At 27.0% G+C, this 27,811-nt stretch overlaps 3 protein-coding genes across 4 annotated transcripts; 1 reads left to right on the top strand and 2 right to left on the bottom strand.

The window, feature by feature from the left end:
• The first annotated feature begins 785 nt into the window (after positions 1–785).
• LOC123299793 (choline/ethanolamine kinase) lies at positions 786–12,995 on the top strand. 2 transcript variants are annotated; one of them, XM_044882150.1, is made up of 7 exons: positions 786–1,021; positions 6,486–6,598; positions 9,476–9,723; positions 11,011–11,433; positions 11,606–11,742; positions 11,806–11,964; positions 12,430–12,995. In XM_044882150.1, the coding sequence occupies exons 1-7, from the start codon at positions 998–1,000 to the stop codon at positions 12,529–12,531; spliced, it is 1,206 nt and encodes a 401-aa protein (XP_044738085.1). In that variant the 5' UTR covers positions 786–997; the 3' UTR covers positions 12,532–12,995. The 2 variants fall into 2 exon arrangements, with proteins under 2 accessions (XP_044738085.1, XP_044738084.1); XM_044882149.1 differs by lacking the exon at positions 786–1,021 and adding an exon at positions 5,344–5,376.
• A 1,565-nt stretch (positions 12,996–14,560) lies between these two features.
• Positions 14,561–15,310, bottom strand: LOC123300675 (STING ER exit protein). The gene has a single exon (XM_044883286.1). It carries the CDS (start codon positions 15,229–15,231, stop codon positions 14,575–14,577), a length of 657 nt encoding a protein of 218 aa, XP_044739221.1. The 5' UTR covers positions 15,232–15,310; the 3' UTR covers positions 14,561–14,574.
• Positions 15,311–15,766: 456 nt separating this feature from the next.
• LOC123300565 (putative fatty acyl-CoA reductase CG5065) lies at positions 15,767–27,279 on the bottom strand (the record flags this gene model as incomplete). Its single annotated transcript, XM_044883152.1, has 10 exons — positions 27,150–27,279; positions 20,980–21,184; positions 18,848–19,005; positions 18,683–18,773; positions 18,112–18,367; positions 17,216–17,408; positions 17,059–17,135; positions 16,470–16,632; positions 16,153–16,410; positions 15,767–15,887 (listed from the first exon to the last, which is right to left on the bottom strand). Coding segments are annotated over exons 2-10 (1,521 nt in total), but the record flags the coding sequence as incomplete, so codon positions are not given.
• Positions 27,280–27,811: the final 532 nt, after the last annotated feature.

The following is a 27,811-nucleotide window of genomic DNA, read 5'->3' as shown; positions in this document are numbered from 1 at the left end:
GCCAGTTTTCTTGATCTCAAAAGCTTGTGTATGTCTAATATTTAAAAAAACAAACAAAAAAACAAAAAATTAAATCAAAAATATTAATTGTATTTAACCAGTTTTGTCATTTATAATTTTTTTTTAACATTTCCTTTTTGCTTATCACTGGTATTTGTAAGAGAGAATGTCAAAATCAACGGAAGATGACGAAATATGGGGGAGTTTTAAATTTCTCGATAATTTGTTGAAGAAAGCTTTTAATTAATTCGTGGTGATTGGACAAAAAGAAATCTTCCTTGGGAGAGAGAAAATATTTTATGTAAGACAGCGGGGCAAGAGAGTATAAGAACGGAAAATTGGTTTCCTTTTAAGGCTTGAAATACGCAAAGCTCTGGCGTAACGACCGGCGAAGTCAAGTGTATATTACTTAGGCCTGGAAACTGAATTAGAATCTTGAATATACTCTATTCCATTCTACCTAAGATTCGATAAGAATATTATTTGTGAATGATTTGAAGATTAAATTGTAGTAAATTCCAGTTGATCCAGTTTTATAACAATTGAATAGATTAAAATTGCTTAATTCTGATTAAATACCTACTTAACTAAAAATGACTAAAATTTAAATCAAAGTATTTAAAAAGTTTTTAATTTATTGTGTATATAGAGGTCACCACTTTCTAGAATATTTAAACGTCACTGTGAATATTGTGAATCATCTATTTTATGTAGTCTATGATAATCTTTGAACTAAATACGTATGTTTAATATCTTTGAGTCTATGAGTTCATTGGGATTTGGAAATTTAATGCGATACGTTTATTAGTTCTGTCAACCTCACAGTAAATAAGAAAGAAATAAATTAAGAAAGTAATTGACCAAACTGTTATTTAAATAATCAAAATTTTATACTAGAAATTTTCGGCATTTTGGAAAAAAAACTTATTTCACAAAAATTGTGACAAATAACCTAAGATAATTTTATAATCAAATTATTGATAAAAATTTTAAGAAAATGTCCATCCTCCCCGGTGAAAATGTAAGTTACATTATTTTTTTATATTTTTATATAATTATTAATAAATTGCAAAGATTTTAGTGAGCATGTACTAAATCTTTTCGGCTCTTTTACCTTCAAATTTTTCATTGATTATGTTTAAAAAAAAGATAAAAGTTGAATTAAAATGAAAATTTCCAAGTATTGTATAGTTTTTGGATTATGCATTGTTTATAAATGAATTATTAAAACAATGTTAGATTATGGTTTTCCAAGGAAAATGTAGGATTATTTAGAAATTAGAAATTTCATAATATAATTATAAAATGAAAAGAAACAGTGGCGTATCAATTCTTGATTATTGTTTAAACTGAGGAGCATAGATCAATTATAGAGTGCTGAGGAGTCGATTAAATTTAGGATTTGCTGGTTTATATTTATTCAGATGATAATAAAAACAAATTTAGGGCCATTTTCAATTACTTTTAACTCATTGGTAGATTGTATTGTACTGTAAACTTTGGCAGTGTTCAGCAAAAAACACGCGGGCTAAAAAAGAGGTTAAAATGCAGTCGCTTTTCTTGTAAATTCATCACCCCATACATTTTCCATTTCTTTCTTACCACAGGAAAAATAACTTATGCTAAATTTACTTAGAGGATAATTTTATCTGCTGGACACGCACAATGTGCTTAAAACATTCCTAAAACAACTTAAATTTTTTTGGAATTTTTTAATGACTATCTATTGTGGAGTCAGTGAATGGCCTTGGTTTGACTGTGTTCTTCCGGTTTTTTCAGGACATTCTTGACTTCAGATTCCTTCTTCTTAGTTTCTGTGACAATTTTTGTTTTTCTCTAATTTTTATAATGCCGCCACTGAATGAAGCAATGTTGCAAAAAGTTATTGATATATTACCATTATGCGTCTCACGTGTTTAACATAAATTATAAAAATAACTTTTATTAGCATGTAAAATGTATTTATCAATCGTAATAACTCATATTTTACCTTTGTTTTAAAATTTTCATAACAAATATTTATTTCCTTGAAAATAATATCATGTAACTTGTTTTTTCATAGCATGTACGTAATACGTTTTAAGAAAACTTTTTGTTTTTGATAAAGTTTAAAAATAATCTTGTTTTTGTTTATTAATTAATGCGTTATTGCGTTCGAGCTCTGTAAATTCATTAGCTTACAAAATATAAAGGATGTCTTGAAAATTGAAATAACTATATCTCAAAATTTGTATTAGTATTCAATCTAAGAATTCAAAACAGATTAAGTAATTCAAAATGATATATTTCTAATGATAACAGATGCTAAAAATGTTTCAACAAATTTTAAAACTTATTTTGGAGTGAATCTCACGATTGAACTTCCTGTAGCTGTAATTAAAATAATTATAAGACATCCTATATTTTGTTTTTGAATATCTAACATTCTTAGTTAACCTTGATTCTATTCTAATACAATTCGATCTGTTTACTTTTTGAAATAGTTTTATCTTTTTCAATGTTAATGTATGCAGCAGTACCAGTCTCCTATAATTTATTATTTATTAAATAAATATTTATATCCGACGGATTTCAATGATTCGTTTCTTAATCTCTCATATTTGATCTTAATCCAAAATTATAAAATCGTTGATATTAATAAACTTATTAAGAATGTTCACTTTCAGATATAATTCAGTTAACATTTTTTACGCCATAAATAATTCTATATTCTTCCGTAATTCATCGAATACACCATGTTTGTGAAATGGTAATTTCATACCATAAATGTTAGAATGCCAACGATTTTTGAAAGTATAGGAGTTCTGGTAACGAGAAGATGATGTGGAACTTTCTGTATAAACACTTTTTTGGTATATCTTTCGAAATTCGATGAAATTCGAACTTTTCTTTCATGCGGGTAGCATTTCATCGAGACACATGGCAATAACTCAGTTCTATATCTGAATCCAATGAATGCTGAAAAATAATAAAATTGTTCTAAGATGACTTTCCAAAAAGAAACAGTTGGTGACAGTCGTGTACCTGGGAACCTTGAACCTCGTACAATTTCGTCGCCTGGTACCGTTTATTGATATCAAATTGACTAAACATTCAAATATTATAAGAAAGACACGATAAGTATGAAGTATGTTTTTTTATTGGCCTAGGTCAAAACATACAAAGATCATTGACATCATATTACATCAAAATTGATAAATGATAACAATCAAAAATTTTTAGATAAAATTAATTAAATGCTAGTCGTAATAGCAATGATAGAATTTTAAATGCTTTTGAATCTAGAGGATTAAAAACGCAATATAAATATAAGATGGCTGAATTAATCGAATTTTCGACTCTTTCGATTTCCCTTAAATTGTTGAAATCTACCTACATTTTCTTTAAATATTGAATTTACTTGTCATGAAAAATTCTCTCGAATAGAAAAATAATACAAAAGCCATCTCATTGCATCCAACTTTTCAATTGCAAATGGACTTAAATCGTTGCATTCTGATTTGAAAAGCTTTTGGATACAATATTAGTACTCAATGGAAACATTTTAATAAATATAATTATTAGCAATACACTAAAGAGGAAATTCCAATAAAATATACTTAAAATTTACAAAATCAATAGCCTTGAAATTAATCTACTAAAATGTAATTAACATTAATATACTTTGTTGTTACCTTTAAAGTTAATCTCCGAGCTTAAATGGCAAGATTTTATTGGCTTAAATAATTCTGTTGTGATTTTTTGAAGTGTTTTGTTAATAAATTTTTAAGATAACTGTTAATCATTTTTTTGCAAAAGTGTTAAAATTTTGTATATGAATTTTTAAGTATTTAACCTTTTACCTTTTAGTTAAGTGTGCTTTTAACGGTTTGAAGTAATCAAAGTTAAGCCTGCTCAAATGTCAATTATAATTATAAAAATCATTAATTGGAGAATTCATAACCAATTCAATTCAATGCGGCTAGATCACTTCAAAAAGCAAAGAAGTCAATCCAATCAAACTAATTCCAATAATTATTGCTTCTCTTATAAACTGCGGTAAAAGCTAGTAAATTTAAAATTTCTAGAAGGTGACAATTGATGCGTCATGTCTAAAATATTTTTCCTTTATCACAAAAACGTTTTTTTTTATCTCTAATTAAAACATTTTTGGAATTATTGTTTAGAAATAATTTTATAATCACTAAACAATAATTACGACTATTAAATAAATAATATAAATTTAAATTAGATGATTTATTATTGAATGAATTTACTGTTAAATTCCACTTGATTGTTTTGTTAATAAATTTAATTTTTTTTAATTGTCAAAACAAAACCTGATTTTGTTTTCATTGGTAAAATACCTAGAAGAAAAAGTCAGGGGAAAACCACAAAAATTAAATATAAATTTTGTGATCAGTATGATAAACTATAACTGGTTTTTAAACTGCTCCTCAGTCAGGGACGATTCCCGTCCAACGGCTTAGTACAAAAACTTGTTTTTCCGAAACGTTGAATAGAATCTAATATAACATGAACATAAGACTGGAAATATAATGCAAACTGCGTAAATCGAAAATTATAAGATAATTTGAAGAGGAATTAGGGAAATCTAAAAACTACCTATCAAAAACATCTTCAAATCAATCCATCAATAAAATGGATTTGTATGTTTAAAACTTTTTATCTTTTTTCGGTTATCGGTACGCTGTAAATAAGTAAAACAAATACAAAATACAAAAATTCAGTTCATTTGATGACAAAATGAGTACTTTTCGAGATATTGAAGAAAATTTCTTCAAAATATAGAATTTGCAGTGATATCACGGAAAATACTTGACAATCGTCAAATGAAGTCGATTTTTGAATTTTTTGGGTCAAAATTACGTTATATATCGAGTTTTATCAAAATTCCGAAACAAAAAGTTGTACGCGATTTTTTTCGATTTTTTCAATGGGGTACACTCCTTAAGAAAATTGGAAAAAATCGAGACAAATTTTTTTCTATAATTTCGATAAAACTCAGTACATAAGGTAATTTGACCTAAAAAGTATAAAAATTGGTTTCATGTGATGGTTGGAATGATAGTTTTTGAAATATTGTTCAAAAACTCGTACAAAGAGCAATTTTTCAGATCGATACAAAATTTCCCTAAAAAAACAATTCAAATAAAAACTGAAAATGTATTTATGCAGAAACCTTCATTGATTTTCTACCGTGCTACATCATTTATATAGAAATCGAATACGCATGCTTAGAAACTACCCACCTGTATACAGTAACCTTTTATTATCCCACATAAATTCGTAATCGAAAATAAACGTTTGTAAAAGGTGTGTGCAGGAATCGAAAAAAATATGAAATATTTAAAAAATATGTCTTCGCTCAGATTTGTAAGTTAAAAATTTTCATTTGTAAACTATTCTTTAAGCATGTTAATAGTGCACAAATTTTATGCTCACCGATTTTCTTATCTAAAAAATCACCATAATTATTCTTTTGGCTAAATTTGATAAAACTTTTTGTCCTAAGTTAACATAATTTTTTCCACTCAAATAGAGGTATTGCCCTTTCTAGTCACATGATTTAACAGGAAAACGATTTCCTTTCCAAAAGTAATTCTTCAAATATAATTTAGAGATTCTACTACTTCAGAAAAGATGCTCCAAATTTTCCACCATATTTTCAGCAAAAGAAATTCTAATAAAGCGAAGTAGTTTTTTCCCAAAAATGATGTTCGCTAAAACAATGATGACGATAAACGCACAAGAAAGGAAATTAAACTTTTTCTAGTATTAGAATACACGCGTCTTGCCGAAAATCTTCTGGCATTTCAGTCCAAAAAATTTGCTTTTGGCCATAAAAGTCTATATGGCAAGGTGTACATTTCTTCACTATCTGATATTCTTGTGATTGTTCTTGTTTCGTTAACTGTATCCCTGTCCATCCATTTTCTGGAAAGATATCTAACAGGCTATATTCATTAACGCTAGTCACTTTCATTAAAAACATAACATGTATGGGGAAATCTTATATCGAAAGTTTTCAAAATAAAAAATACTCTTAATATCATATTACGTCATTCGAATAACATTTTTTTTGGTGTCAAAGCATAGTTCTGTAAAAGTGGGATGTCATTTATTATCTTAATGGTATGCACTTTTGCTGTTTACACAACCGTACGATTTTATCTGTTCTCCATACAATGTATTAAGAGCTTTTATCATCCTCTTTTAAAAAAATACACAATTTAAATTTTTATCGGTATACTTCGATTTTAAACACAAAAAAAATACTGTAAAATTATGAGACAATTTTATGTTGGTGGAGGGAGAAAAATTTTTTGCAACAACATATCCATACATTGAATGTTCACATACATCAGTCTTTAGCAAGGTATCATCCGTATTACCATAATAATCGTGCGATTGTTTTCAACTTAGAATCTCCTTTTGTTCAGTGTTTTATTGTATTTTTTTGTTTTTGGGTGAAAAATTTAAAGATGTGTACCAATACTGATGAAATGAAAGAAATGGCAGCAAGAATATGTAGAGATTATTTACATGGAGCTTGGAAAAATATCACAGCCGAAGAAATTGGTTTTAAACGAATAAGGTAAATTTTTTTTTCTTATATTTTCCATATTTTGTTTTGGTCTACACATATTTTGTTTTAGTGTTTTAAATAAAATAACTTCATCATTCATTCATTGTTCGACCTTGAATCTAATAAAATTTTTGACCAAAAATTTCATTCGGTTAATTGCCGCAGGTAGTATGTTAATTTATTTATTTCCTTTTTTTTTGTTAAGTTGATATTTTCGGTTGGTACCTTTTGATTTATAGGCAATTTCACGTACACTCGTACAATGCGAAAACAATTACAGCATCTTTCAAGCATACAAGTGCATTTGCACTTAAAAATTGTTGAATTGAACTTTGAATTTATTCAGAAGTGGCGTAACGTCAGGGTGATCGAATTGACCCTTAGAAGGTTTCCTAATCGAAGGGCTACCGGAGACCCTGTCTTATTCAACATAAATTTATGAAGCAAATATTGAATTTTTCTTATATTTTGTACTTTTATACAGAAAAATATGAATCATTCTACTAGACCTGTCAAAATTGTTGACTCTTATAAAGTTTTAGGAAAATTTTTTATTTTAATGTTGTTTATTTGCCACTGCTTTAAAATTTTTGAATCGCTCTAAAATTTGTGGTATTAACAACTGTGAAGCTTAGGTGAAAATTCATGACGAATTCGGAAACCTTTGACGGGAAAATGTACTGCTGAAAAGTGTACATCTAAATCTTAGATAGCCGCGGATTTAACCATCTAAAAAATTACAATAATGTAGGTATTTCAAAGTAGTATATATGTGGCAGCCAATTACCTTAATTATCCGTTCAGTTAACAGGCTATCCTTTTTGTCTAATACAACATTTAATGAATCAAATAGCGTAACTCAAAAACAAAGTACACATGTATTATTTGTTGACGCAAGTTTAATTTCCATGGCATTCGGCAAAGAACTATATTTTTAGTCACAGTAAGCTTACAACTACATTTTTGAAATGCTTGAACACCAAAAAGTAACTGACTTGCCACAGTCTCTCTCAAAGGAATAAATTTCGATTTTTGTCCCAATTTCCTAGATCAATTTTTGTATTTTATAAATACTCATGATTATGACTACGTAGTAGTCGAAATACGTATTTATAAAATACACAAATTCATCTAGGAAATTGGGACAAAAACGAAATTTATTTCGAAATATCCTAGAGATCTCATTTATTATCTTTGATAATATTTATATCTCTCAAAGAAATTTTCTTTTTTGAAATTTCGTCGCCATAATTTGTTTCTGAGTACTGAAACTCTTACAGTGAAAACCACTTTTTAATAGTACCATATTTGGTTCCAACTTTATATCACTTCACTCTTCCATTGTACTTTTTTTTTTGCGTAAACGCAATAAAAAACAGTGAGAAGCACCAACAATATTTTTGCTTTCCGATGCCATATTGACAATGTGTGGGATTCAGCGCCAGGTGGCAGAAAGTGGACTTTAATTTAAATGACTAGACTAAACAAGTAGTTAAAAGTTATCGATCAGTCAAGTCATTTGCCTAGCTGTTTGATTAAATTTCTGAATAACGTTCTACATTTAGTAAGAAGGCTAGAATGTTAATTGACGGCTAAGCTAGTTTGCTGCGACATTTATATCTCTACCAACCGAAAATGTTATTATTTAATATTGTGAAATTCGGCCCTGTATATGTAGTTAATTTATTATAATGCAGTGACTATTTTCATAATACATATATAAAATTTATTTTGCCATTTTGTTTAACTATAGAGATAAGATAAGATTTCATAAGGTATTAAAATATAATACCCCATAAAATAATCATTTAAGTAAATAATTTAATATTAATTAGCACAATATCGATTCAAATTACTCATATTTTATTGCGTGCTAAATTGTATAAATTTTTATTTTGCTATAAGATAAATATTTACCGGAAATCGATTTAGGGCTAGGATTATTGCTTTAAAAAAAATAAATAAATATGCATTAGTGAGAGAGATGTGTATCCAACATCATTGAGCTGATGAGAGGATGACAGCTAGTCAGTGGGCAATCCAATCACATTCAATCGTGTGTGGGCCATGCCTTAACGCTGAAAAGGATCAATCAACAGCATTGCGGTGTGTGTATGCGCGGTGGCATCATCCAAAATCTGATGAGCTGAAAATTTTTCAAATTATGGTAGCGCTTCAATATTTAGACCAATTAAATATATTTTTATCAATGAATGATTAAAATAAATCTTTTGTTTCTTGATTAAAATTCTTGAAAAAGTAATTGTTTATAAAAAATATTTTTTATTGCGATTTTTTTAAAAACTTTTGAAATTGATTTGAGTATCTTTTTTTATCAAATACAAGAATACTCGTTTAAATCTTTATTATCATTTTTGAGATATTAATTGTAATTTTATTAAGTTTTAAGGATTCTGTTCGCTAAATTGCGACTCTCTCGATTTATTTCTAGCTTGAGTTGAAAAAGCAAAATCAGACAACGGCTCGTGACTATGGGACCCACGAAAATCAGTCTTTTATACCGCAAGAGAAATTAAAACCTCTTACGGTTTTAATTTTTGTGGGTTCCTTTATACTCAAGGCAGTTCAATATTAATCGAACCTATTTTTCTTTTGGTTAAAATCTTCAAAATTTACATTCTTTGGTGTGTTTTGAAACGAGTATTCTTGACTTAGTAATATGAATTCTAAAACAGATAAAAATATTTGCTAATTTCTTGATATTTGATGCAATAAATGGCTTCTAGATTCTTGTTTTGCATGATTCAATGCAAAAAAAAAATCAATGTAATTAAAAAAATCTATGTCTTCAGAATTTTTCTTTTTCTTTTGTATTTATATCACACAATTTTCCACGTTTCTACATCAAACAATGAATTCTTTCAGTGGTGGTCTATCAAACTGGTTATATCATGTATGGTTACCTGAAAATAAATTAAAAGATCAAAATCAAAATATTAGTTCATCACCACCAGAACAATCGTTAAACGAAGATGAACCAAATCAAGTATTGTTACGTGTTTATGGTCAAGTGCATGGAGAACGAGCTTTGGAACATTTAATCACTGAGAGTGTTATATTTACATTGTTATCGGAACGACGCATGGGACCACGTTTACATGGAATATTCCCAGGTAATATTTTTAAATTACATTTAATTTTTTGATAATTCAATGATCATTTTAAGCTATATTTTGTTTCAATGTGAAAAAAATAAAAATTTATCGTTTCTGGAGCAATATAGGCAATATCTATCACTTTCATGTAAACTAAATAAAAGTCGGTTGTGATCAACTGTAAATTTTCCATTAATTTCTGGAAAAAAACAAATTTATTTAATGATTTTTTTAAATGATTGTTAAATCTTTAAAATTAATGACTTTATAAATGGTTTAAGTAAGGAAATACTCATATTTTTAATCTTAATTAATTAATTTAACTTTCACGCCTCTTACAAACAAAAATTCCACGCTAATTAGTGATGAAAATTGCTTTTTAAAGTAAATTGGAAATTATGATTATAAAATTCTAGCCTCCGCATGTTGATAAAAATGATGATTTAATTTGTAAACAAATTGAGATAATTAAATTAAATTTCCGTTTTTAATATTAATTACAAGTGAAGGATGTTTTTGGTAGATAATAAAAAATCATCCACACGAGTTTTTAGTCTCACCATAATATGAGAGCAAATATGGAAGCTAGTGACCTGCAGTATTAGAGATCTTAAATGAAGGAAAGTTTTCGAATTGGATTTGCAACATCCATTCACTAGGAAATTTGACCGCGACCGCTAAAATTGAATCAATCAAAATAAAGGTGGGCGATGTTATACAATTTTGAAATTAAAAAAAATGACTGATACATGATATTAACACGCCCTGATTTTGGCTGCGAGAAACCGTCTGGTAATCGTACACGATATACTGGCTGCAACTGACCAAGATTCTGTTATTTCCGTGATTTTGTTGGAATTTTCCACTAGTGGGGCTTGTTTATAGAACTAGGTTTCTAAACCGAAGAAAGTTGTGTTTTAAAGAAGTCCGGAGAGGCATGAGTATGAGTAAGACAGTCTAAAATCAATTTGTTGTTTATTCAATCATTTATTATTAAAAATATTGGCGCCTCTATTCCAAAAATTTACCTAAAAACTTAAAACAAAAAGAAGAAAACGTAGATTCGTTGTGAAAAGTGACAAATTTTTGTTTTGATACTGTTTTTTTTCGCATAATGTATGTTTTTACAGATATTGATTTAAAATTCCCTTCCTAAAGAAAATTTTTTGTTAACAACCAAGTCAAAATTGGCAAAACCAAAACGATTTTTTCTAGCAAAAAATCGAATAGGTAACTTATGAACAAATCAATTTATAACTTGGAAAAGTACGTTTAAATGACAAATTTTTTAATATTTTTTTCAAGGTGGTCGAATTGAACAGTATATCAACGCACGTCCTTTAACCACAACAGAGTTATCTATTCCCTCCATCAGCCGCCAAATAGCAAACAAAATGGGTATAATTCATTCAATGGATATTCCGATCTCAAAAGAACCACAATGGATATGGAAAACAGCTGAACGTTGGATTAACACGGTGGAAACATGCGTTGTAAAGGATCAAAAATGTCGTACACAATATAATGAACAAATATTAAAAATTAAAAATTATGATTTAAAAAATGAATTAATCTGGTTGCAACAATATGTTAATAATTTAAAATCACCTGTCGTATTCTGTCATAATGATATGCAAGAGGGAAATATTTTGATCCAACAGCAAAATGCTTGCACAGATGAGACTGTCACATCATCCATTGGTGATAATGATCAGCTTATTTTGATTGGTAAGTATTTGATTAGTAGTCTACTGTTTGATATTTCAAAACGTTTATACCAAAATTAGTTCGATTTTTTGCAGAGTCATAAATTAAATATATTTTCTCGAGTGGCTAAAATATCCAAAAATTCGTTTTATATTTTTCGTCTATTATATAATTTTTACAATTTTATTTACAGATTACGAATATTGTTCATATAATTATCGTGGTTTTGACATGGCAAATCATTTTTTGGAATGGACATACGAATATACAAATCCCGAATATCCATTTTTCTATGAACTTCCAAATAATTACCCAACTAAAGAACAACAGGTAACAATTTTGTAAATTTTTTTTATCACCTGTATTTTAATGTTTTTTATTTTTGTTATTCAGTTAAACTTTATTCAAGAATATATCAAAGTAACGGGTACCACAAGTGAGCCATCTGAAATATTAACTGAAATTCGTGTATTTTCATTGGCTAGTCATTTCTTTTGGGGTTTATGGGGTTGTGCAAATGCTCCATTATCTCAAATACCATTCGGTTATTGGGTAAGTAGATTTTTTAAAATTTTGTTATAAACATTGACGGCTACCTCGTTTTGTTCTTCTAATAGTTCAAGAACCAATCTTGGAAACTATACAACAATAAAATGGATTTTTAGAGCTTTGGGTTCTAATTACATTAGGCAATGATTTTTATTCTAATCACCAGCAAAAATTTACTGATACTTCTTTATATTTTTAAGTTTTTAATTTTACTGTTATGTACTTGTTTTTAAAATATTGGGCTTCATATACGATTTTGGGCGATACCATAGAAAATACTCACCCAATCGTCAAATAAACTCGATTTTTGTATTTTTTGGGTCAAAATTACGAGTTTTATTAAATTCGGAAATAAAAATTTGTTTATGACAACCATTTTGATTTCGGACGAGAACATTGAGTTATCGAGTATAGAGGGCTTATTTAAAAAAAAAAATATACTATATACTTTTTAATTATTTTTTTCAGGATTATGCTGAAAGTCGATTAGACGCATATTTCAAACTAAAAGACGATTTAACCAGTTCACAAGTAATCGCAACCAAACGAAACTTACATGACACAGATTAATCAGCACAACCGTTTTAATTTAACATGCACGGCAAATGTGTTAACTTAAAAAAAATAAACTTAGAACTCGAACGTCGTCCGTTGGTTGCTGATTGATCTAACTCTAATCTTAAAAAAAAAAACATTGGAAGAAAGCAACCTTCTACAAAAATAATTGGACATTAAGTCTTCCTTAAAAAAAAATCATTGCCATCATTGTGTCAAAGACACACATAGACTGCGAGAGATTAGTAGATTAATCGAATGCGAATGGAAATTCCTCATTCAAACACTAGGGGAATCCTTTTGGATAAGTCTTAATGGCTTGGATACATTTTTGACTGATCTAAAAATGGTGCTGTGTCATAAAAAAATATAATCCTGCCTTTCTCAAAATAATAACATCCCCTTCCAACTAAGTTTTTTCGAATCTTTGTAAGTTGTTTAATTAATAATAAAAAAAAAGATGGATTTGAAGAAACTTTAAGCTCCTCATATTGAGAGATTTGTTTTAAAAAATCATTTTTGTTGTATGACTTAAAAAAAATTATTTTAATGGAACGAATAATTTGTGAGTTGATTTGTTAACAAAGTTTTAATTTAGATATTTTACAGCATTATTAAAAACATTTTTTTACTTATTATTTGTAATTTTATTTTATTTTTTATAAATTAAATAAAATGAACTATTGTTTAATGAAAATTCTAATTACTTTTCCTCTTTCTTACAATCTTAATATAATTATATATCAAAACAAATCGACTCACTTTCAAACTACTGTAATGAAAACAATTTTTTTATAAACACCGAAAAAAACCAAAATTCTAATACTCCATAAAAGTAAACTTGGCCTTATTAACCCTATTTTTTAATGCAGTGGCCAATATATTGACATTATTAAAGAATACGAGTAACTTGGTGTCATTTTCTCTTCGTCGGGGCTGTACCTAAAAATAATATCAAACTTATTAAAGCGTTAAAAAAAAAAGATTAAAGCGTTTATTTTAATAATCTTGAAAAGATACATTAAGTAAAATATACATGTAAAACTTAAATAATCGAGCAAAGTGTAGTTTAAAAAAATAATATAAATAGAAATAAAAAAGTTTAAAATTGTTAAAAACAGATAAATAAAATTAGACTACATAATTAAAAGAAAACAATAAATAATTAAGAGAGTTTAAAAAAAAAACAGAAATAAAAGTGAAAAAGTAAAAAAACAGGAAAATAAAATAATATTACACTGACGGATCCGTTGTAGATAATCGAGCAGGATATGCGGTAACAACCGAAACAGCTGTATTATCCACCCAACGTATGAACAACCAGTGCTCCATCTTCTACGGTGGAATGTAGCTCCTACACGGATAAACAGATTTTGATTTTTTTTTTAAACGTAATTTAATGGAGAGTGTTCTTAGCTTTGTGTCAAGAAAATCGATTTATTTTGAAGAGAACTGCAAGGAAAAAACAGCATTTGTGGAGGGGCTTTTTAATTTTGTAAATTTCATTTGTTGATTGAAACAATTAAAACTATTATTGTTGAATAACTGAGGAAAAGAAAGCAGGCTAATGAAGTAATCAGACTAGGTGTAAGAACGTTAGAAAACACCGTCGATTTCTTTTTAATAATTAAGTCACCATTTTAACAGCCTACGGGCCAGGCCTAGTATTTAACAGCCATTTCAGAACTGCCAAAAATTGAGAAACAAAAAAGATGGGTCCAATCATTAAGAAAATACTTGCATGAAAAATCTTAGAAGGATGAATTTTTGTTGACTTCGAGTTGAGACATAGTTATTGACATAAAAACAGTTTGTGGAGTATGGGCAGAAAATTTCTCAATGTTTCTTTGGGAAAGGTCTCTGCATCCTTGTTGAATGTTAATCCAATGGTGAGTACACTTGAATTTTATAAACATTCGTGATATAAAAAATATGGAAATATTATCAGAAAGTAACTTAAGGATTCTATGGGTAATTTAATACAAATTTGCTCGTTTAAAACAATAAGTTACTTAAAAAATAATTTATTTATATACAAATATACATTAAATGTTAAAATTATTTATCAATAAGCGTTCCACGATGTCGTTTCGTTTCTGTATCTCCAATTAATTGTGTCATCTCCGGTTTTCGTTTATTCATTCCCTTTCGTTCTAATTGTTTCTCAATAATTCTTGCATTATTCGCATAGCTATCAGCAACTTCACGCGCTTCAATTTCATCCTCTTCTTCATCAATTGTAGACACTGTAACCGAACTAAATTTACCCATATTTTTCGTATGTTTCGTAACCATAATTTTCTTTGGTTTTTCCACTGTTACTTGATTGTAAATATCCATTATTGGTTTTTCACTAGACGTAGTCGTTACTGCTCCTTTTACAATGAAAGTTACATTTGGCTTATTACAATGCTTGTAATATAAGAGTAGCCCACATTTTTTGCATTTTTGTCGTAGCTGTTTTTCAATACCTTCGGCACGTTTTAAGTAAACAGTTTCATCGGGATCGCTCGTTACTTTGTGGGCATGTTTAGCTTTATCCAAAACACGAGCTCCGTCACGTTTTCTTAATGGAAGTTTGTCGATACCACAATCGAGAATTAACGTCATTTGACCACAAAGACAATAATACGTATGGAGAGGTTTTTCTTCGCTGTATTCTTCTTGGTCTTTTGTATCTGAACATATAATACTTCGCGACACTACTTTTGGCATTTTTAGATTTTAGAACAGACCATAGAATAATATGATGGGATAGAAAAAAGTTTTGAACTTTCGATGTTTGATAAATGAAGGTTATGTTTATATTTTAAAATGAAAATGTCAAATATGACGTACCCCCTAGGTAAAATCATATTTAGCTTTCTTTTGGTTTTGATCTTGGCTATAAGTTCATATCTTCAAAAATAGAGGGCTCTATTTTAATAAAATCCTCTTGGTACCATCTATCTTTTTTTTATTCAACAAAAAAGGACAGAATATTTTTTGAACGGGGAAAATGAGGTTTTCATGTTTCTACTTTTTAGCTGCTTCGTTGCCCATTGACACAAAAAATCCTAATAATATACGGAAAATCCAAAATGAGAATAACATTTTATGGCAGTATCAGAGATCTGACTGGTCGCGTCGAGATCTAAAATAGATTCTAAGGATCAATTCATTATTATTGTTTTATATTTTAAAATATTATAAAAAATTTATTTATTTATTAAATAATAATTACAAAAAATATAATTAATTATACAATATTTCCAATAATTGATTTAAATCCATAATCAATTGTAGATAAAAGTGGTCCAAAACAACTGTATACAATCCACATTAAAAATACAATGAAACACACATTTGTTATTCGATCCAAATAATACAACCTGCACAAATACAAAACAACAATTAATAAACTTACTTACTCCTTAAAAATTGGAAATGTGACAATTTTTTAGATCCTACTTTTATTCACAAGAAAATGAAAATTGTCAGAGCAAAACTTTGGTACATGCAAAATTTTTTACAATCTAAATTTTCTTGTTTAACAAAAACAACGCATAATTTTTTAATCACATTCCCAATTCTGTTTTTTTAACAATCTTTTCGAACCCGCGATATTTTGTCTCAACTTTTAAAGTGTTAACAAACCTTTTCAATAATTTTCTGGCTTGTGGTAATGTTTCTGGACTCTCTTTAACACAATATTCTCGTGCACCTAATACATATTTTAACGTATACAAATCCCAGTCGATCTCCATACAGTTCATGTTAAAAACAGTTTTATCTTCTTTGATTAATAAATTATTTAACATTTTAAAATTTTTATTCGAGAATTTCCATTGTTTTGTTGTGTAATATTGTAATACATCTAAACCACCTTGGATTCGTTCTTGTACACGCACCATGCTAAAAATTATGAACCAAATAAAAATATAGATCAAAATTTTGTTGGCAAGTAAACTTACAATGGTTTTTTCCGTAGCAGGAGTAAGAGGCCATCAATAAAGTATGCTGGTATTAAATGGAAGAAAACTACACATAGCATATGATAAAATTTATTTTTCTTAATAGATCCATCCGGATACCATAAGCACACACTGAACGGGTGATTATAAAGATGTTTACGACCTACGAATTAAAAAAAAAACTGATCTTTGATTCTTTAATTTTTGGAGATTTAGATTTTTATTTATCTGGCTCGAGCCAGATAATCCATTTCGGGATCCTGCAATGATACGAAAGCTGGTCACGTTTTCGACAGTTTATTTAAAGACGATAGAATTTCGGAAATTTATTTCCTTACTGAACTAACGTACGGATGAAGTACGCTTTGTATCTAACAGCGTACAGCAAGAAATGCATGACGTTTATTACAATGCTAGTATGCAAGAAATATCCAAATTTCAGTCGTCTTGAAATCAACTTTTTCGAGATGTTACCTGCTGTTATACCACAAGGACTAGTTTGAATTTCTTAACAAACCACCTAATTCATAATCATGAAACAACTTCATAAATTAGGCATCAAAATGTATTTTATTTTTGCAAAACTTACCCATATCCAAACATTGGCCCCATGTGATTGGATTATCACTTGATGATGTAACATTACATACAAATGCTTTATTCGGTCTAACAAAAAACAAATATTTAAAATAAATAACGAAATTCGTTCACAAAACTGAATTACAGATATTGCAAATAGTAATTACCTGGTTATACCAACATGCCACGCTGAAACAATTACAGCATTAATGGCAATATCCACGGGCATTATATCAGCATTATAATTTTCATTACAATGCATTGAACGTATAACACCCTTTCCGGCGCCAACAAGTAATCCTGTTGGTCCATTTAAATTATCAATCCAGCCAGGAAGCGGTTCATTCCATGCTGCCGTTACTAAAATCGAAAGTATTGAAATAATTTCACCTTTTTGAATAGTTATTTTGATTGAGACTATAAACCAATAAACTTTCTTGATTTTCTCAAATGATTTTTGATAAATTTTGATCGAATTTAACGTATCTTTTCTGGCGTAAAGGTCAATATTATCGAATTACTAACAAGAAGAATGGCAAAAATTACCCAAAATTAGTGGATTTAATGGTGACTAAATTTGGATAATAATTTTTAAATTTTTTTTAACGTTTCTCTAATAAATTTCATAAATATCTTATCATGGTTTCCACTTTTGGTATAAGATTTAATATTAGTGGATTCCTAACAAAAGAAATGGGAAATATGACCCAAAATTAGTGGGTTAGAAAGAAAAATTATTCAGATCAGATAAAAATTGACTATTTTATCAAAGAAATAGTTTTTTTGAACGCCAACAAAATCAAAATAAATGAGTTTGCTTTATGACACACAAATTATATCAAATTGTGGAAGTATGGAACCGTATTAAATTTGGGTCACAATTTTCAAATTTTTGGTCGAAGTTAACACATCTTTGCGACTTTTGGTCATCGTTAATATCTGAATATAAAGTAAAATAAACAAAGTAATATGTTTACTTAAATTTTTGTTACATAAACACAACACTTCAAATAGAATTAAGTAAAGTAAATAATAATTATTAATAAAAATAAAAATCACTTACCAATTGAAGGTCTAACAATCGCAACAGGGAATTTACAACTGTATTGTGAAACAAAACCTTCAGATAAACATTTTGAATAAGCATAAGTGTTCGGTTGAGAATCTAATAAAATTGGTGTGATTTTTTCTAACGCTTGTTGAGGCATCCATGCACACATATCGATCACACCTTCCGGTGGATGTGGTGTAGGATATTCGATTTCTTCTAATTCATCAATATCACAGTGACAATATGCTGTTGATACATGAATAAAAGCCTAAAAAGTTAAAATATTTACTTTGTCGAATAACTGTATAAAAAGAAAATAGATCAATAATTTTGTGAGATAGGCAATTTTATATACAGGAGTGTAATATTATTATATACACATACATGGACTATATCTCGGACAAAACTTGAAAAACACTACTCCCATTGCAATAAAAAGTATCTGCCTTAATATAGAATTCAAACAGAGAATGCAAATTTTAAAATAAAATCAATATTGATTTATTTAATATTTATACATTTAATTAACGCCATGTCAAGAAATATTTAAATAGAATAATAATTAAAAAAATAAATTACTTACATGAATTTGTTTAAATGTATCAACCAGCTGTAACACACGATGTGTACCACCTGTATTAAAATTTATTGCATTTGCTAATTTTTGATCGAATCTGAAAAGTATTAAGTTTAGTTTAGCCACTTTCACATTTAGGAGCGTTCAAATTTTAGACTGTAAAAATTTTACCGAACATTTGCAGCGCAATGAAAAACAACTGTAACATTTTTCCTTAACGTATCAGCATCTTCTTTTGATAATCCTAAATTTGGTAAGGAAACATCACCAGCTAATGGAACAATTTTTGTCAATTGATTTGGATCGGATTCGCGAATATTTGCAAAAATCTATAAATTAAATTTTAAACCAATGATTAAACGTAAAATATCGATTGATCTTTCCTTACATAAAATAAATACTTAATTAAAAAAATCAGGCTTGTTTAATTTTTTTTATTAACTTATTAATATTTCGCTGCAAAAATCTGCCATTTTGGTTTTTTGTTTTCAAACACTTATCTAAGGACACTTGAGGTTTTAAGACAAATATAACTATCTCTTAAATGCTGAAATCCATCGAGCCATTTCGCAGATACTGATAATCAATATATTGGGAATCAATAGTATTGAACGTACGAGACAATTAGTAGAATATACGCGAGTACATAATTGGACATCATAGAGCGATAAATTGAATAATTTGATTGACATTTTAAAATTAATATTTTGAAGAAAAAAAACCTATTTTATTTATCTTATTATCTAAACAATAATAAAATATTTACATCATATCGAAAATCAGGTCATTTCATTGTTATATCAATAATAATAATTGTTACTAAATTTTGATTGGTAATAAATTTTGGAAATTTTTTATAAAGATGAATAGATTTGTCTTTTTGTTCAGTAAAATGCATATAATTTATAATATATTATGTCTGCATTTATTAATATATACAATAATAATATCAATTCACACGCTAGCGTTAATATATAATCTTTTGGTAACATTTACCTAAATCTTTTTCACTCATATTTTTTATATACTGATTAGTAGACCTTCGTTTATTATCGTTTATAATTTTGAAAATTTCGATCAATTAGTATTTGTTAAATTGCATTTTGCTCAAGCCACATTAAATGCGTTTCTTAAGTGTTAAATATTATTACTAACATATGAGCTAATGCAATGGACAATCAATGTTAAAGTTCACTTAAGAAATTAGTAATTAGGCAACTTGTGTGACGTAAATGTTAAGTATTTGTCAAATAATCGAAAACTATTATACATGTATAACGTATACGTAATTCAAATTTATTAATTTTATATATTTATTAATTTTGTAAATCAACTTTAACATTAACCATTCCATACGTTACTAATGATATTTGACACCTAAGAAACACATTCCATGAGATTTTAGCAAAATGCGAGCGGTTTCTTTCATTTTCTTTTATTTGTAACATCTTTAACTGTACTAAAAGAAAACAATTCAATATTTATATTACGTCAATTTTAATTTGGCCCTAATATCTGTGACCTAAAAGATTCATCCCGCTAGCATGTAGACATAATGCGTTTTTATTATTAATGTATTAATAAAATTAGAAAGTATTATAATAATTGAAACATTATAAAAATATTATTTAATAATAATTATTGTTTATTATTCTTAGAATCATACTTTATCACAAAAATTTTTATTATTAAAAATGACAGACTCGACAATTGCCTTTAAGGTCTTTTCAAAAAATTTCATAATATTTAACGGTATTGTTCATATTTTGAATAAATAGGTACATTTACTTATTAAATATTGCATAAATAATTATGAAAAATAACAAAAATTTAAAGTTGTTAATTTGATTATCAATTTTTGAAGGTCTTTGACAAATAACTATTTAGACTTAGTCTGATATTAAAAACTCGACGCGTAAAGCTGATGTGTAAATTTTTGAAACACGTTTAATTTACTTGCTTTGTAGTCAAATTTCGACTAGTTTTAATTGAGCAAAAGCTTTAGAAATTAACTACCATACACTTTTGGTTTTGATCACAATTAAGACAATTTTAGTTGACCCAAAATGACTCCCCTAAGAAAAAATTTAATTTATATCCAAACTATTCGAGATATGTATAACGTCGAAATATTTTTGCGATATTAGCATGCAAAAAGTGTTGCACTATTGGCATGTCAATTTCTTTTGATTTGTTCAAATTTTTAGAACTTAAAACAACGAGGGATCATTTTTTAACACTTTCCCCTATCTTTTAGTCATAAAGTTTACAAATTGACACTAATATTTATCCTGAATACTTACTGGAAAGTTTAATAATGTTTCCAAACGTTGAATGTGATCATATCCATGTTTATTTCGCAATAAAATATAGATACTTTGAACTTGTGGACAGCATCGTAATAATTTTTCCACTAAAACTTTTCCCATAAATCCGGTTGCACCAGTTATGAATATATTTTTTCCTGCATACCATGATGCAACGGTTGATGAGTAATATTTATCCATACTATAAAATTTAACAAAAAAAAAGATTTATTAATAATAATACATTGACAAAAATGCCTCCTACACTTTTTTTCTAAAGCTCTATAGTCAAGGAGCTATGAGTAATGTTTAATTTAATTTGAGGACCAGGAAGCCATAATAGATTGGTATTTAGTCCACATTTGGCAAAACAGGCCAAAACATACAATTTTCAAAACTAACTAAGTATGTACAACAAAATTAATTTAAGGACTTTCATTTATCAACCTCTTTTGCTATGTGCGTTTATATGAATTTTCTATTAAATTAATAGAAAATTAGAAATTTTGTAAAATTCTGAAAATTATACATATATGCGGGTATATGCAAGAAAATGTCAATTATTAGGCCGGAGAAACAGGGTCTATAGAAAAAAAATTCGCTATGACTACGCAAAATCTTCTTGGCATTTGGCAAAATTTCATAAAATGATGTAGGAGTTTTTCTTTCTGCATTTAATTATTCAAAAAGTAATTGTTTTTATATTACAATGAGATAGACAAACCACTCCTTTTACAGGTGTATATGTATTTTATTTTTTTAACTAATTAATAAAATATGTAAATTCAATAAAAATTACATTGTAATTGTTCAATAATTACAATGAGTATTGATTACTTAATGTCATAAAATTCTTGTTAAGTATTATTTAAGTATTTACTATATATTTACGCATAAAAATTTGTATAGTCATAAACGTACATATTTACTTTTTGTGATTCTTCGTTTAGGGTCATTTATCTCATCTTTAAATATCATTTGTCAATAAAAAATCAATTATAAAATTAAAAGTGTAAGTATTAATAAATACTCAGACGAGACCATGACATATTTTTAGACACGTAAAATAGAATAAAACAAAAGAAAAGATGATATATAGCAATCATATTCCACGCACAATTATATGAACCGCAATAAAAATGGGCGATAATGAAAAAATAAAACTTTCAGTTTTCTGGGATAAATCAAGTGTATTTGAGTGCTGTTCTTAAATTTCTCTTAAGAAAATCGCAAAATTTGAATAAAAAATTTGGGCTAATATCATAAAAACTCCATTCTCGATATATACAAGGTTTAGAGAGTCGAAAATAGTTCTTATAGGCACTAATATCGTAATCGGGATATTTGCTTCTTAAATTGAGAAAATAATACAATTGTATCGGCTTGATTTTTTTCCAATTATTGCCAAATTATTATTCAAATATTGCAAAAGAAATTGTCTTTAAAAAATAATTGTGTAACCTTTTTTTGTATAAAAATTAATTCCCACTTGGGATTCGTTAATCAAAGACTATTCGTTAATCGTTTTAACTTTTAATTAAACCGAAATTTAAAAAAATAAAGCAAAAAATAATTTTAATTCATAACAAAAATAATCCAAAAATTATGGAATGGCGATGATAAAAAAATGAAATTTATATATTTTTTATTCAAATAATTAATACAATCTAAAAAAATTTCATTTACAGAAATGCAATAAATGAAAACGTCGAAATTTTAATAATGCAGAATTTAATAGAAGTTACAATGCGTGAGTAGGTACACGGAGATAAATTATTTTTTAATATACATATTATTAATTTTAGTTATTTCAATGCTTACATTTTGAATAATCTTTCATTGCTGTTTGTCCTAACTTAGTTAGGACCTAATAGTTATCATAATATCAACTTCACTGGGCTCAAATTTAAAATCTAATGACCTAACGTCATATCGTCAAAAACAACTACAAAAATTTTAAAATTTATTTTTATTTCATTTATTTATTTTATGGCATAGCAGATAAAATTCGTAACATTATTATATTTAGGGCGATATAATTTGGATGGCATGTGAGCGGAAAAGTTCTTAATCAATCATCATCTCTGATTTTCCAATTTTTCTTTAGGAAAATAAAAAGCTAATATTGTTAATTATAATTTTACAGATAATTAAATATTCTAAAAATTAATATAATAATACTGTAAATTATTATATTAAGTAAATTTGAAAAAAAAAAACGTCGCAATTAATCGCAAAAACAACAAGATTCACAAATTATATGACATACATTGCATGCTAACTTTTAACTGACAAAATTTCCCCGTGTAGGTATGGTATGGTAAATTTAAAAAATAATTACATTTTGTAAATTGTAAATTCGTGAGAAGTAGACATGCAAAAATGTGCAATCCATAATAATTACTCTGTTTCATGAATTAAAAATATTTAAAAAAATTTATTTTCAAATAATAATCTCACCTGTAATTATATTTTTTTAATGACTAATTAATTATATCGATTATTATGATGTACAAAATTTAAAAACACATATAATTTAATTATTTTTTGTGTTATTTTTCGTTTATTTTCAAATATTATTTTTCGATTTTTTCGATTTTAAAACACAACTGTTTTTAACAAATGACACAACCCAAACATATAAAAAAATTTAAAAAAATAAATTATTTTAAATTATAAAAGATAATTTATGCGTGTTTTAATTTAAAAAAAAAAAAAATTTTATACATTTATGTTAAAAAGGCAAAAATTCTTTCACTGAATTAAATTTATTTGTACTGATTTAATGAGACACAAAAAGACATCGATCAGAGAAATGTTTAATGTGTGTATTTTTAAAAAGTGTATTTTTAATTAAATTTTTTATTTATTTTAAAGTCCGTTGTAGTGTGATATTATTAATATTAGTTAGAAGGAGGGCTGAAGAGAGAATTATTTTATTATTCTTATTGCCTAATAAAAATATTATTTAAAAGTTTTTATTTCAAATATTAAAAACTACAGTGATACCCACCCGCTTCGCTGGGTTTAAAAGTAAAGATTGATAAAGATTACTCTCGCTTATCCCCTTTCGATAACACTCAATGGTAAGGATTGTTTTACACAGATAAAATATATACATATTTCTTAATTATTCATTGAGTATATCAGAAAAGATGGCCTTGAAATATTTTATATTGACTATTTTTACAGAAATTTGTAATTTATGGTTAATTAATTTTTAAATTTTGTTGTTATTTTATTAATATATCGTTATAAATTATATCTCATGTGTTATTCTGAAATATGAGCTATATTGCTGAACAGTTTCATTAAAAACAATTCGCTAGTGTTAGCGTGAAAGCGTAACAAACAAACAAACATGCTTACTTTCGTATTTATAATATATAGAAATGACATAGCAATAAAAATGAACAATTAAAAAATTATTACATCTCTAATAAATAAGTATGCGAGCGCATATTGATTGACATTTAAAAAGTAATTGGATATATTTTTATTCAAAAAAAAAATTATCAAACATTTTTAAACATAAAAAAATAACCAACTTTTCTAGTGTGGGTTATGCCGAAACGAGTCAAAATGGATTCAGAGATGCTTAAAATAAGTTTTTCGTTACTCACATCGAAATTTTTCAACATAACAATAGCTATAAAGTAAAATTTAATTTTTATGACTTCATTATTAATTCAATTAGCTTATTATGCTAAATATTTAATCATAAATTTTATATTTTATAACAGTAAATTAATCGTTAATAACTATGTAAATTTTTGATCAATAGATTCCAAAATTAGACAATACAGGTTTTCTAATGAGCATGATAAAATTTTAGATAACGCGTTTTTTTTTTTATTATAAAATAGCGGTCAGGTGAAAAAAGCCAGAAATATGGAATCATTCTGTTTTTTGACATGTTTTAAAAGTAGGTGGTTTAAATTTTTGAATGATATTAAAAAAATTTCAGTGCGATGATTTTTACAAAAGATAAAGGATAAATTCCGAGTCAATTTTGCTTGAAAAGCAAATATCTTGGTCCAAAAAGATCGAGTGGGAATTTTTTACAGCTTTTTTTCAAAAAAAATAAACAAGCTTTTGATTGGTCTTAACAAATTTGATGTAAAATTTTGGTACGCTTCTATTTTTTTTTGGAGCGATATACTCCAAAACTTGAAAGTACAAGTTTTCAAACGAGTTATTGCGGTTCTAAACTTGATGACTTTTCGCAAAGAAAAGTACAGCTGTTTTAAATTAAGATAAAATTTTGTTTAAAAAAAATTTTACTTTAGTACTTTGGTTGCGTATATTTTACTCACACAAAAATTATGATCGAATTTTACCTAAATTCGATTCGAGAAACTGGGTGCTAAAGTATAATATACGGTTAAATTTTTCTGGTAAATTTCTGGAAGCTTTTCTTAGTAAAAAAAGTGTGTTAGAGAAAAATTATTAGATTGTACATATTGTGTACGCAGTGTGTTAAAATTTTTCACAAAATATTCACAAATTCAATAGAACAAAAGTCTAAGCAAGTAAGAAATCATAAATGGTTCGATATGATTTGATAAAGAAAAAATTAATCTGAAAATTTTTACATTTGATAGAGAAAATGGTTCTTAAAAATAGACAGCTGAACCTGTAATTCGAGTGATTTTATTCTGATATAATTATTTGTATAACAAGACGCCTTTTAAATCGAATACAAACGGCAATAAAACCCTTATTTCCCAAAAAAAAAGTGCATTTTCTAATAAAGAAAACGCCTCCACATAAAAATTTAACATAATTTTACAATAGCCATTTCAAATTTATTTATTATAAATATTATTTAGTGTTCTCTGAAGGCGCTATTAAATTAAAAATAAACAGTAAATTTTTGAAATGAAAAACGATATTGAATTTATTTGAATTTTTATTTCTATGTAGTGTACTGTGTGCTTCAGATGGAATGATACCTATTTTATAAATATTTGAAGTTATTTATAACAGTTAATTAAAATATTTTCTCCTGCTAGGTTTTTCTTCGAGAATAATAAAATTATTTAATTTACTCATATTTTTTAATAGATTTTTTTGCCGAAAATTATTTTGTCCAATCAATTTTCATGAAACGCGCTGTAATTCTAAAAAAAAAAAAAAAAACTAGCCAATTTAAATACACAAACACTGAAACACCTTTGCAAAAATATAATTGAAAGATCGGTTTCTTGTATAAAATAATCGACGCACCTTTTTTTTGACCAAAAATAAAAATTCATGAATCATGTTTTTTAATAAATTTTCCAGACAGCATCCGTATTTTAGAAGAATGCTGTGTTTATTCACACGCTAGAATATTTTTAATAGTTTTCGCATTTCAACTAAAAACAAAAACAAATTTCAAACAGAAAACTGAAAGTAAAAAAGCTTCTGATTTTGTAAGTTATTTTATATTCATCGACTGTGTTAAAATTTATTTTCTACAACTTGATTTATGACAAAGATCTAACTCTCATCATTACAACATCTTATACAACATAGCTATTTACTTGAGAGAAACGCTATCTTGTGACTAAACACAGTCTATAACAAGATTTCGTAAATAAATTATTGAAAAATGCGACTAATCATTTTAGTTTAAAGTCCAATTTTTGGTGCCAATTTTCGAACTGAATAATCACTAAATCAAATATTAGCAAATTGTCGAAGGAAATAAAGCTATTGCTTTTGTACTGATGATGGAGTTTTGAAAAAATTTCTTCAAATGTTCATCAATTCTACCTAATAGATGTCAAAAATGACCATCGTTAAAATTTGTAAATATATTTATATGTATGTATTTGCACATCTAAATGTTTTTGTGTCTGTAAACTCTCTAGATTTGGATAATTTGAATAAAATTTGGTATCAAGAAGGGTTTTAGTATTTGAAAGGTCAGGTTCGTTCAAGAGAAAAATCGACCGATAAATAAAAAGTGGGGGGTGCCCATAGTAAAAATTTTTGAATATTTTCAAAATAAAATTTTTTTTTATATTTTCTATCTCTGAGGGAATTTGCTTAGCTAGCACAGCTCCTGCGCTACGAATTTTTTTTAATAGACAATTTTTAGAATTTTTTTAATTTCAAAACAATGAAAACTATGAAAATAATTCGCCTTAAAATAATCTTAAAAACTATTTATAACTTACTTTAGGGAAAAAATTTATTCAATTCGGAAAAAAATTCACTACACTATTTCACTAATAAATTTTGGTATTTATTCACTTCGAACAAAATTTCACAACTAAATTCCAATCTTGAAATATTTTATACTTAAAACTTTTGGGTAGACAGATATGAAATAAATTCTTTTTATTTTTTATTTCACATAATTTTTCTTTAGGTATACAAAAAAAAAAAAGAAAATAAAAATCTGAATTAAAAGATTCTCAGTCAAGGTTCTTCATCCAAAAAAAAAGTAAAAAATTTTCACAAACCCAAATCACAATTGTACGGAAACCAATAAGAAATTAAATTAAAAAGACGGTTAATAATAATATGCAACCAACTGGAAGACAATAAGAATTCTTATAAACAGAAAAACAGTTCAATATACCACCTTCACTAATTCATCTTAGCTTCTTAGTTTTAACGTCCGTGTGTCTGGTTTGTACGCGTCAATTATAATAAATTGTTGGTTTTTTTTTTTTCTTGACTTCGTCCTCTCTTGAAGCAGTGAAAAAACCCCTTTTTGAGATAATGATAGAGTATGGCGCAATTTATTATTTTTTATTTTATTTCTCTTAAGTATTTATTCAAAAAACTTTAAATAAATATTACACATTTTTTGTGAGTGTTGGAATATTTAAAT

Source organism: Chrysoperla carnea, chromosome 5 (genome assembly GCF_905475395.1).
Source record: "Chrysoperla carnea chromosome 5, inChrCarn1.1, whole genome shotgun sequence".
In the NCBI taxonomy this organism is placed as follows: domain Eukaryota; kingdom Metazoa; phylum Arthropoda; class Insecta; order Neuroptera; family Chrysopidae; genus Chrysoperla; species Chrysoperla carnea.
Note: the sequence above shows the minus strand (reverse complement) of the source record. Positions and strands in the feature narration are given on the sequence as shown.